General features: G+C 45.6%; 2 protein-coding genes across 3 annotated transcripts in view; one reads left to right on the plus strand and one right to left on the minus strand.

The window, feature by feature from the left end:
* The window catches only part of LOC130298322 (zinc finger protein 501-like), a 54,151-nt gene extending 46,887 nt beyond the window's left edge, over positions 1-7,264 (plus strand). Inside the window, exons 2-5 of one of the 2 annotated variants that reach the window (XM_056551263.1) lie at positions 2,741-2,819; positions 3,061-3,240; positions 5,241-5,367; positions 6,214-7,264. In XM_056551263.1, coding sequence (XP_056407238.1) covers positions 2,742-2,819; positions 3,061-3,240; positions 5,241-5,367; positions 6,214-6,959 — 1,131 coding nt within the window. In that variant the 5' untranslated portion in view covers position 2,741 and the 3' untranslated portion in view covers positions 6,960-7,264. Of the gene's footprint in view, positions 1-2,627; positions 2,820-3,060; positions 3,241-5,240; positions 5,368-6,213 lie in introns of those variants that run through there. The other variant, XM_056551256.1, reaches the window with a different exon arrangement.
* The window catches only part of LOC130300905 (uncharacterized), a 448,736-nt gene that overhangs the window by 11,701 nt on the left and 423,381 nt on the right, over positions 1-13,654 (minus strand). The gene's annotated exons all lie outside the window — the stretch shown is intronic.

Below are 13,654 nucleotides of genomic sequence, written 5' to 3' on the forward strand. Positions count from 1 at the left end.
CCAGACCCCTCCATTACTGTATAATGTCCCAGCAGTGTCACCTCTCCAGTCATCACCAGACCCCTCCATTACTGTATAATGTCCCAGCATTCCCAGCAGTGTCACCTCTCCAGTCATCACCAGACCCCTCCATTACTGTATAATGTCCCAGCAGTGTCACCTCTCCAGTCATCACCAGACCCTCCATTACTGTATAATGTCCCAGCATTCCCAGCAGTGTCACCTCTCCAGTCATCATCAGACCCCTCCATTACTGTATAATGTCCCAGCAGGGTCACCTCTCCAGTCATCACCAGACCCCTCCATTACTGTATAATGTCCCAGCAGTGTCACCTCTCCAGTCATCACCAGACCTCTCCATTACTGTATAATGTCCCAGCATTCCCAGCAGTGTCACCTCTCCAGTCATCACCAGACCCCTCCATTACTGTATAATGTCCCAGCAGTGTCACCTCTCCAGTCATCACCAGACCCCTCCATTACTGTATAATGTCCCAGCAGTGTCACCTCTCCAGTCATCACCAGACCCCTCCATTACTGTATAATGTCCCAGCAGTGTCACCTCTCCAGTCATCACCAGACCCCTCCATTACTGTATAATGTACCAGCAGTGTCACCTATTCAGTCATCACCAGACCCCTCCATTACTGTATAATGTCCCAGCATTCCCAGCAGTGTCACCTCTCCAGCCATCACCAGACCCCTCCATTACTGTATAATGTCCCAGCATTCCCAGCAGTGTCACCTCTCCAGTCATCACCAGACCCCTCCATTACTGTATAATGTCCCAGCATTCCCAGCAGTGTCACCTCTCCAGTCATCACCAGACCCCCAATTACTGTATAGTGTCCCAGCAGTGTCACCTCTCCAGTCACCACCAGACCCCTCCATTACTGTATAATGTCCCAGCAGTGTCACCTCTCCAGTCATCACCAGACCCCTCCATTACTGTATAATGTCCCAGCAGTGTCACCTCTCCAGTCATCACCAGACCCCTCCATTACTGTATAATGTCCCAGCAGTGTCACCTCTCCAGTCATCACCAGACCCCTCCATTACTGTATAATGTCCCAGCATTCCCAGCAGTGTCACCTCTCCAGTCATCACCAGACCCCTAAATTACTGTATAATGTCCCAGCAGTGTCACCTCTCCAGTCATCACCAGACCCCTCCTACTACCGGGATCACACACTGATAACACACTGTAACAAACCTCCTCCTCATGTAATCTCCTTACTACTGGGATCACACACTGATAACACTGTAACAAACCTCCTCCTCATGTAATCTCCTTACTACTGGGATCACACACTGATAACACACTGTAACAAACCTCCTCCTCATGTAATCTCCGTACTACTGGGGTCACACACTGATAACACACTGTAACAAACCTCCTCCTCATGTAATCTCCTTACTACTGGGGTCACACACTGATAACACACTGTAACAAACCTCCTCCTCATGTAATCTCCTTACTACTGGGATCACACACTGATAACACACTGTAACAAACCTCCTCCTCATGTAATCTCCTTACTACTGGGATCACACACTGATAACACACTGTAACAAACCTCCTCCTCATGTAATCTCCTTACTACCGGGATCACACACTGATAACACACTGTAACAAACCTCCTCCTCATGTAATCTCCTTACTACCGGGATCACACACTGATAACACACTGTAACAAACCTCCTCCTCATGTAATCTCCTTACTACTGGGATCACACACTGATAACACACTGTAACAAACCTCCTCCTCTTCATGTAATCTCTTTACTACTGGGATCACACACTGATAACACACTGTAACAAACCTCCTCCTCATGTAATCTTCTTACTACCGGGATCACACACTGATAACACACTGTAACAAACCTCCTCCTCATGTAATCTCCTTACTACTGGGGTCACACACTGATAACACTGTAACAAACCTCCTCCTCATGTAATCTCCTTACTACTGGGATCACACACTGATAACACACTGTAACAAACCTCCTCCTCATGTAATCTCATTACTACTGGGATCACACACTGATAACACACTGTAACAAACCTCCTCCTCATGTAATCTCCTTACTACTGGGATCACACACTGATAACACACTGTAACAAACCCCCTCCTCATGTAATCTCCTTACTACTGGGATCACACACTGTAACACACTGTAACAAACCTCCTCCTCATGTAATCTCCGTACTACTGGGATCACACACTGATAACACACTGTAACAAACCTCCTCCTTATGTAATCTCATTACTACTGGGATCACACACTGATAACACACTGTAACAAACCTCCTCCTCATGTAATCTCCTTACTACTGGGATCACACACTGATAACACTGTAACAAACCTCCTCCTCATATAATGGACCAGGACCTGCTCTCTATCTGCCACATGCTGAAGGTGTAGGACCTGTGATGACGTCACCATCATGTGACCAGTGCATGTGGGGGCGGAGATCAGCAGGAAAGAAGATAATGTGGTAAAGGACCTGTGAGGATGATCATGTGACATGAGTGGGCGGGGCTCAGCTGTAGCTATATATATATACACAGAGCTCTAAGCTTATACTCTTTATGGTGTATTCACACTTTCTCTATTCTTCACAGATTTCAAGATAAACTAAATGACTGACTACAGCTTCAAATCCTGCGCAGAATCCTGTACATGTGAACAGACCCTTATATCTCATCGTCTCCTCTTCTCCTGAATGACCCCCAAGGATGGACAAGGACAGGAATGAGATGACTAAGAGAATATTCCACCTCACCTTGGAGATCCTCCACCTGCTGACCGGAGAGGTGAGGTGACCCATCTACATTTCTATCATCTTTATTGTATTATGGAACAAGTCAGAGATACAGAAGGGAAAATCCAGAATAGGAAGAATCCAGGGTCCTGTATAAGATCTTCAAGACCCCAGAACTGCCCCCAGTATTCCAGATGTGGTCACTAGAGCTCTATACAGGGGGCGCCATCTCCTCTTTGTAGTGAGGGAGGAATACTGGGGTCAGTCCCCTCATTGTCTCTCTCCATACACAGGATTACACCATAGTGAAGAAGACATCGGGGGAGTGTGTGGCCCCCAGCAGCCATCTCCAGGAGTCAGGAGGACAGAGCAGGACCCGGGGCCCCATCATGGAGCCTCCACCTCACTCACCGATACATGATCAGAAGATACTAGAACTTATCCACAGGATCACTGAACTGCTGACTAGAGAGGTGACCCTGCTGGGACATTATACAGTAATGGAGGGGTCTGGTGATGACTGGAGAGGTGACACTGCTGGGAATGCTGGGACATTATACAGTAATGGAGGGGTCTGGTGATGACTGGAGAGGTGACACTGCTGGGACATTATACAGTAATGGAGGGGTCTGGTGATGACTCGAGAGGTGACACTACTGGGACATTATACAGTAATGGAGGGGTCTGGGGATGACTGGAGAGGTGACACTGCTGGGACATTATACAGTAATGGAGGGGTCTGGTGATGACTGGAGAGGTGACACTGCTGGGAATGCTGGGACATTATACAGTAATGGAGGGTCTGGTGATGACTAGAGAGGTGACACTGCTGGGACATTATACAGTAATGGAGGGGTCTGGTGATGACTGGAGAGGTGACACTGCTGGGACATTATACAGTAATGGAGGGGTCTGGTGATGACTGGAGAGGTGACACTGCTGGGACATTATACAGTAATGGAGGGGTCTGGTGATGACTGGAGAGGTGACACTGCTGGGAATGCTGGGACATTATACAGTAATGGAGGGGTCTGGTGATGACTGGAGAGGTGACACTGCTGGGACATTATAGAGTAATGGAGGGGTCTGGTGATCACTGGAGAGGTGACACTGCTGGGACATTATACAGTAATGGAGGAGTCTGGTGATGACTGGAGAGGTGACACTGCTGGGACATTATACAGTAATGGAGGGGTCTGGTGATGACTGGAGAGGTGACACTGCTGGGAATGCTGGGACATTATACAGTAATGGAGGGTCTGGTGATGACTAGAGAGGTGACACTGCTGGGACATTATACAGTAATGGAGGGGTCTGGTGATGACTGGAGAGGTGACACTGCTGGGAATGCTGGGACATTATACAGTAATGGAGGGGTCTGGTGATGACTGGAGAGGTGACACTGCTGGGACATTATACAGTAATGGAGGGGTCTGGTGATGACTCGAGAGGTGACACTACTGGGACATTATACAGTAATGGAGGGGTCTGGGGATGACTGGAGAGGTGACACTGCTGGGACATTATACAGTAATGGAGGGGTCTGGTGATGACTGGAGAGGTGACACTGCTGGGAATGCTGGGACATTATACAGTAATGGAGGGTCTGGTGATGACTAGAGAGGTGACACTGCTGGGACATTATACAGTAATGGAGGGGTCTGGTGATGACTGGAGAGGTGACACTGCTGGGACATTATACAGTAATGGAGGGGTCTGGTGATGACTGGAGAGGTGACACTGCTGGGAATGCTGGGACATTATACAGTAATGGAGGGGTCTGGTGATGACTGGAGAGGTGACACTGCTGGGACATTATACAGTAATGGAGGGGTCTGGTGATGACTGGAGAGGTGACACTGCTGGGAATGCTGGGACATTATACAGTAATGGAGGAGTCTGGTGATGACTGGAGAGGTGACACTGCTGGGACATTATACAGTAATGGAGGGGTCTGGTGATGACTGGAGAGGTGACACTGCTGGGACATTATACAGTAATGGTGGGGTCTGGTGATGACTGGAGAGGTGACAATGCTGGGACATTATACAGTAATGGAGGGGTCTGGTGATGACTGGAGAGGTGACACTGCTGGGAATGCTGGGACATTATACAGTAATGGAGGGGTCTGGTGATGACTGGAGAGGTGACACTGCTGGGACATTATACAGTAATGGAGGGGTCTGGTGATGACTGGAGAGGTGACACTGCTGGGAATGCTGGGACATTATACAGTAATGGAGGGGTCTGGTGATGACTGGAGAGGTGACACTGCTGGGAATGCTGGGACATTATACAGTAATGGAGGGGTCTGGTGATGACTGGAGAGGTGACACTGCTGGGAATGCTGGGACATTATACAGTAATGGAGGGGTCTGGTGATGACTGGAGAGGTGACACTGCTGGGAATGCTGGGACATTATACAGTAACACCACTGGAGGGGTCGGGGTGATGACTGTATCATCGTGTCAGGTTCCTATAAGGTGTCAGGACGTGGCGGTCTATTTCTCCATGGAGGAGTGGGAGTATGTAGAAGGACACAAGGATCAGTACAAGGATCAGGTGATGATGGAGGATCAGCAGCCCCTCCCATCACCAGGTAAGAAGAGACATATATATATATATATATATAGATATCACTGTCACCACCTAGTAACATAGAAATCTCTCCAGCAGGTGATGTATTCATTCCCTGTGTGTTCCCTACAGATGGAGTGTTTATGTACAGATTTTTTTTCACATATCAGAAAATATGTATATAAAATGCCCATCTAAACATAAATATTTTTAAATAAAGTTTACGTTTTTATGAGTAATAATAATTAAAAAAAAAACTTGTTGATAAACTGACTGACCACATGAACCCATACGTCTGTTTAACCACTTTTATGCCATAAACACTATTATCTGTGGCATCTAAGGGATCATCAATCCTGTTCATTGCAGTGGAGAGTTGTCTCTTTGTTATAGCCAGTGACCACTGCTGACGGAGCTGGAACTGCTGTATGTCCATTTGTAGAATAGGGGGAAAGTGATGGGGTGTATCGCAGTTCGCAATAATCGTGAAGCGATTGCGATATGTTGTGCAGCCCTTTAGATAGATAGAGATATATATATATATATACACAATAAAATAATTATAACTATTGTAATTTACATATCTATAAAATGTATATTATTATTTTTATTATATATGTGTGGGTTTTTTTGGTTTTTTTTTTATTAAATAATAATCATACTTATAAAATGTACTATTAATAATACAAATATATATTCTCATCATTAATACCAGAAAATTATCAATCAAAAAATAGAAATATGAATACTTTCTTTCTGTTTCTCTACACTTTTATATAATTTTTGGCCCCCCTCCCCAAAAAAAAGTCTTTGCTTTATGGTTTGGGGAAAAAAAAAAAATAACAAAAGTCATTTTTACCTTTTACAGAAAGTCCCATTAAGAACTCTGAGGGAAACTTACTTATATCCTTAAAATATGAAGAAGAGGAAGAAGATATCATGGAGGACACCTCAGGAATAGACCTCCTCACCCCTAATGTCCATCCAGGACTTCACAGTACGGATCTACCCTATAATAATCCTCCTGATCATAAGGAACCTTCTTCCGACCAATCACAGGTTGTTACCATAAAGAAAGGCCAGGAAGGAGAAAAAGGGGTTCAATGTGATGAATGTGGAAAAGAGTTTACAAGACGATCAAGTCTGTTTGCACATAGGAGAATTCATACAGGAGAAAAGCCATATTCCTGTTCAGAATGTGGGAAATGTTTTACATATAAATCACATCTCGTTACACATGAGAGAATTCACACAGGAGAGAAGCCTTATTCCTGTCTCGAATGTAAAAAATGTTTTATGGATAAACCAAGTCTTGTTAAACATGAGAGGACTCACACAGGAGAGAAGCCGTATTCATGTTCAGAATGTGGGAAATGTTTTACCGATAAACCGAGTCTTGTCAGACATGAGAGAAGCCACACAGGAGAGAGGCCGTATACATGTTCGGAATGTGGGAAATGTTTTACAATTCATTCCAGCCTAGTCATACACGAGAGAATTCACACGGGAGCAAAGCCATATTCATGTGCGGAATGTGGGAAATGTTTTAGAGATAACTCATGTCTTCTTAGACATAAGAGAAGACACATACGAGTAAAGCCATATTCATATTAGCTCATTAAGGTTTAAGATACATTACTTAAGAGGCTCAAATATGATATAAAAGCTTTGGTGAGACATACGGATACTTGTTTCCAAACATCTAGGTTTCCACCACCCATCCTGAGGACAACCTAACCTAGTGAACGAGATACTGAACAGAACCGTGATTACAATCCTCAGTTCCAACACATTCCAGCAGTGATCTATAGGATGTGATCCGGTGACTGTCGAGGCCATTGGAGTCATGTGACCTCATCGTCCTGTATGAGATGGTCATGTGACCTCATTGTCCTGTATGAGATGATGTCATGTGACCTCATTGTCCTGTATGAGATGATGTCATGTGACCTCATCGTCCTGTATGAGATGATGTCATGTGACCTCATTGTCCTGTATGAGATGTCATGTGACCTCATTGTCCTGTATGAGATGTCATGTGACCTCATAGTCCTGTATGAGATGTCATGTGACCTCATTGTCCTGTATGAGATGATGTCATGTGACCTCATTGTCCTGTATGAGATGATGTCATGTGACCTCATTGTTCTGTATGAGATGATGTCATGTGACATGGGGCATTATCCTGCTGGAGGTATCCTCAGAAGATGGGTCCACTATGGTCATAAAGGGACAGACCTGGTCAGTAACAATACTCAGGTAGCTGTTGTGTTTATACCAGGATCAATTGGTACTAAGGGGCCCAAAATGTCCCCCACACCATTACACCCCCACCAGCCTGACCCTGATACAAGGCAGGAGGGATCCATGCTTTACGTTGTTTTCACCAAATTCTGACCCTGCCATCTGAATGTAACAGCTGGAATGGAGACTCAACGGACCAGACAACGTTCTTTTTTGGTGCCTAAGTGAATTGCAGCCTCAGTTTCCTGTTTCGAGCTGACAGAAGTAGCCCCTGGTATGGTCTTAAACTGCTGTAGCCCATCTGCTTCAATGTTGGATGGTATTCTGCAGACCTTGGTTGTAACTAGTGGTTGAATTACTGTTGCCTTTTTTGAACCAGTCTGCCCATTCTCCTCCAAAATCAATATATTTTCATGCACACATCTGCCGCTCACTGGATATTTTCTCTTTTTTTTTCGGACTGTTCTCTGTAAACTCTTGAGATGGTCGTGCATGAATATCCCAGGAGATCATCAGTTTGTGAAACCCTCAGACTGGCCCATCAGGCACCAACAATAATAACTCGTTCTCAGTCACTTAAATCCACTTTCTTCCCAGTTCTGATGCTCGCTTTGAACTTCAGCAAGTTGTCTGGACCACGTCTACATGCCTAAATGTATTGAGCTGCTGCCGTGTGATTGGCTGAGTTAGCTTTTTATTTTACCAAGCAATGGAACAGGTGACCTAATAAAGTAATAAGTGTATATATTGTATATGTGTGTATATATTTGAGTGTATATATGTGTGTATATTGTTTATGTGGGTGTGTATCTTGTACAGTCATCCCTCAACTAACAATGGCCTCAACATACAATATTTTCAACATACACTGGTCTTTTCTGGACCATTGTAACACGAAACCAAATTCAACATACAATGTACAGACAGTCCAGATCAGTGAAACATGTCAATGGCCGGAAGAACCGACCAATCAGAATGGGCATTTCACTGGTTAAACACCCATTTTACTGAAGTGTATGCACTGACTGGTGTCTGGTAGCGACCCCTACAGTACAGGGAGGTATTACATGTTCCGTACTCTTTACCTGTATTACTGAAGTGTATGCACTGACTGGTGACTGGTAGCGCCCCCTACAGTACAGGGAGGTATCACATGTTCTGTACTATTCTTTACCTGTATTACTGAAGTGTATGCACTGACTGGTGTCTGGTAGCGCCCCCTACAGTACAGGGAGGTTTACATGTTCTGTACTCTTTACCTGTATTACTGAAGTGTATACACTGACTGGTGGCGCCCCCTACAGTACAGGGAGGTATTACATGTTCTGTACTATTTACCTGTATTACTGAAGTGTATGCACTGACTGGTATCTGGTAGTGCTCCCTACAGTACAGGGAGGTATTACATGTTCTGTACTACTCTTTACCTGTATTACTGAAGTGTATGCACTGACTGGTGTCTGGTAGCGCCCACTACAGTACAGGGAGGCAGTATTACATGTTCTGTACTCTTTACATCTGCCACAGTTAGCTGCTCCTTTGGACACCAGGTGAGGGCGGCTCCATGTTACTTTTTTAGGACACTGTGTTCTGTACAGGACCCTGAAGAAGCTCCTGTCCTCTAACATAGACAGTGATTACAGCTCCCAGCAGATCTTTATTACTATTATATGTAAGGATTTGCTTTATCTGTATTATTTATCTACTTATCTATCTTTAATCCTCACTTTTTCCTATTTTTGGATGACATTTTGGGGCTTCAGAACCAATTACCAGGTTTCCATAGAGTTTTGGTCTCAACATACAATGGTCTCAACATACAATGGTTGTCCTGGAACTGATTAATATTGTAACTTGAGGAACCACTGTACAGTGGGGATCAAAAGTTTGGACACCCCAGGTAAAAATTTGTATTAATGTGCATAAAGAAGCCAAGGAAAGATGGAAAAATCTCCAAAAGGCATCAAATTACAGATTAGACATTCTTATAATATGTCAACAAAAGTTAGATTTTATTTCCATCACTTACACTTTCAAAATAATAGAAAACCAAAAAAAGGCATCTGCAAAAGTTTGGGCACCCTGCAGAGGTAATATCTTGTACTGCCCCCTATGGCAAGTATCACAGCTTGTAAATGCTTTTTTTTAGCCAGCCGAGAGTCTTTCAATTCTTGTTTGAGGTATCTTTGCCCATTCTTCCTTACAAAAGTCTTCCAGTTCTTTGAGATTTCTGGGCTGTTTGTCACGCACTGCTCTTTTAAGAGCAGCTGTCACGCCCCCTCCCATAGACTTGCATTGAGGGGGCTGGGCGTGACATCACACGGGGGCGGAGTCGTGACTTCACGATCTTCAGCCCCCATGGTCGGGATGGACTTAGCCTGAGGACCTCCAGCTGTTCCGGAAGCCGCTACAGGTGGGTGCCACAGCGGAGATCCTGGGGGTCCCCAGCAGCGGGACCCCGGCGATCTGACATCTTATCCCCTATCCTTTGGATAGGGGATAAGATGTCTAGGGACGGAGTACCCCTTTAATGCAAGTCTTTTTATTTTACTGTTGTCTCTGACCTTTCCCAGCATTCCATGCGTCTCTAGGCAATATGTCACAAGTCAATTGGTCTCCAGGGGGCATAGCTATGCTGCAGTGGGTGGATGTATACTGAAGTATTGCTTTCCACCCACCCACCCACTGCAGCATAGCCATGCCCCCTGGCACTCCACTGATACAGCCTTGCTGAGGCAGGCAGCATTACCTGATCGGCGATCCAGCAGAAGGTAAGGGGATCCTCCTCCACCATTTTAGCTCATCAGACCCCTGTGATCACAGTTTATAAACTGGTGCTAGAAAGTTAGTATTTGTAAATTACTTCTATAAAAAAAATCTTTACCCTTCCAGTAATTTTTAGCGGCTGTATGCTACAGAGGAAATTTGTTTCTTTTTGAATTTCTTGACCACAGTGCTCTCTGCTGACACCTCTGTCCATGTCAGGAACTGTCCAGAGCAGCATAGGTTTGCAATGGGGATTTTCTCCTGCTCTGGACAGTTCCTGATACGGGCATCAGGTGTCAGCAGAGAGCACTGTGGTCAAGACAAAAAAAGAGATTCAAAAAGAACAGAATTTCTGCTGCTAAATACAGCTGCTAAAACATACTGGAAGTAATTTACAAATCTATTTAACTTTCTGGCACCAGTTGATTTAAAAAAATAAAAATGAAAAAAAATTCCAACGGAGAACCCCTTTAAAGGGGAACTCTGCCTGAAAACATCTTATCCCCTATCCAAAGATGTCTGATCCAACCAGCCCCCCCCCCCCCCGATCTCCATGCCGGCAGCTGCGATGTCTGGAATACAGAAGATTGGAGCTTCCGTGTTTGTGATGTCAAGCCACACCCACTCCAGTCATGTCTATGGGAGGGGGTGTGGCGGCTATTACGTTGTCATCACACCTCCTCCCATAAACTTGAATGGAGGGGGCGTGGTGGCTGTAGTCGCTAGTCATTAGGCACGGAGCGCAGTTAAGTTGTTTTCTGGTAGAGTACACCTTTAATGCTCCAGGGCATACATTTACACCCTGGGGTGTTAAAGGGGTACTCCGGTGAAAACCTTTTTTCTTTTAAATCAACTGGTGGCAGAAAGTTAAACATATTTGTAAATTACTTCTATTAAAAAATCTTAATCCTTCCTGTATTTATTAGCTGCTGAATACTAGAGGAAATTCTTTTCTTTTTGGAATGCTCTCTGATGACATCACGAGCACAGTTCTCTCTGCTGATGTTATTATAATAATAATAACGCTTTATTTATTGTTGTCCTTAGTGGGATTTGAACCCAAGTCCCCAGCACTGCAAGGCAGTAGTGCTAACCACTGAGCCACCATGCTGCCCTTAGCATACATCTGCTATGCATGGTTGCTAAAATGGACAGAGATGTCAGCAGAGAGCACTATGGTCGTGATGTCATCAGTGTTCCAAAAAGAAAGGAATTTCCTCTGTAGCATTCAGCAGCTAATAAGTACTGGAAGGATTAAGATTTTTTAATACAAGTAATTTACAAATATGTTTAACTTTCTGCCACCAGTTGATTTAAAAGAAAAAAAGGTTTTCACCGGCGTACCCCTTTAAGTCCCAGACAACAAAGCCGTACATGTTCACCCTGCATCCCCTAGGGCTTCCCTGCTGCTTCTGGTCTCTGGTGCTCTCCCCTTTAGGGTTCTGGGGGGGTCAATATGTCAATTTCTGCTCAACCTACCACTGGCTGCATCAATGTCACCCCTTAGACAGTGATTGGCGGGGCAGCCATGTGACGTATCAGGCCCTAGCATCAAGGAGAAGAGCACGACAGACCAGGGCTGGGCCCAATATGTCAATTCAGTTTTTTAACTCCTTGGCATACCTATATGCTTTCTAATCATATATTTTGGTGTATATCGAATTTTTGTACCAAATTATATATATACATTCCGCAGACTGCGGGCACCTGTCAAATTAGCCCTTGGCATGTTCTCTCCCGGTTCTTAGGTCTGTCCAGGTCTTATAGACAGAGCGGGGACAGGAGGGTGCGGCTGCCCTCTTCCCTCCCTGCTTGTTGTCTTCATTGGTTGGAGTCTAAACAATCGGACCCCAACCAATAAAAAACGGCATCAAAGATGTGAAGTGGACGGGTCGGGGAGACAAGACTGTGTTTGGGTAGGGGGTGAGAGGTGGGCTAGTGACTTCAGGAGCGGTGTGAGGCTTGTATGATGATCAGTAAACAAGCCAAAACCCCTGAACTGAAAGCTCATGCCGTGCCGACACAGGAACAGGACTGTGAACCTGAGGACAGTCACCTCCGGAACTACTCCGGATAATACAGAGTTAGATACATTATTAGGACATAAGGACATTAATGTATATGTAGAAATATGGAATCACAGCCCCTCCCCTTCATTTGCTTGTACCCCTCCCCTTATTCGCCCATTCCTCTCCTCTTCATCCACCCCTACCTAGTGCTGGGCGGTATACCGGTTCATATGGAATACCGAACGTTTTTTTCCTGCTCGATATGAATTTTGCCCATACCGCAATACCGGTTGGGCCCCTCCCCCTCTCGAATGAATGAATTATCCGCCGCAGAGCGCTGTCCCCACATCGAGAAACTAATCATTTGTGACCAGTGAGCGCTATTCTGCTTTTCTTCCGCCCCCCCTAATAAATTATCTGCGCTGTCCCCACATCTGTCCCCTCATCATGTAACCCGCAAGCGCTCCTCTGCTCATCCTCCTATGAGTTGCGGGCCGCCGGTGCTAGAAATCTGTACTGTACTACAAATAACGTTGCCCGGGCTGCAAAAATAAACTAAATAAACTTTAACTAACCTGCCTACGTTCTCCCGTTGGTCCAAATTCCACCCATCACCGGCCTCACCTGCTTCCTGGGGATGGGAACGTCACAAAGCCGGCAGTCTATCACCGGCCGCAGCGAGGTCCCGCCTTGGCTGCTGATAGGCTGGCGGCTCTGTGACTTTCCAGACAGCAAGAGGATCGCAGCGCAGGGCAGGGAAGATGGTACCAGAGCCCGGGAAACGTTATTTGTAGTACAGTACAGATTTCTAGCGCTGGCGGCCCGCAACTCATAGGAGGATGAGCAGAGGAGCACTTGTGGGTGACATGATGTGGGGACAGATGTGGGGACAGCGCAACTGATAATTCATTGGGGGGGGGGGGGTGTTTGGACAGAAGCGGCGCCCAGGTCACATGGGTGGGGGGGGGGGGCCGGGGGAATACCGTTAAATACAGTGGAACCGCCCTCACTTACAAAAATACTGTGATACAAGTTTTTGCTCATACCGCCCGGCTCTAACCCCTACCCCTCCCCTTCGTCCATCCCTACTCCTCCCCTTTCATTCACCCCTACTTCTTCCCTTCATTTACCCCTCCCCTTCCACCCCTACTTCTTCCCTTCAGTCACCCCTACCCCTCCCCTTCATTTACCCGTACCCCTTCCCCTTTTTGGATATGTAACTCACCCCTTATTCCACCCATACCCCTCCACTTCATTTACCCGTACCCCTTCCCTTATTGGACATGTACT

This window comes from Hyla sarda, chromosome 1, assembly GCF_029499605.1.
Source record: "Hyla sarda isolate aHylSar1 chromosome 1, aHylSar1.hap1, whole genome shotgun sequence".
Classification (NCBI taxonomy): Eukaryota; Metazoa; Chordata; class Amphibia; order Anura; family Hylidae; genus Hyla; species Hyla sarda.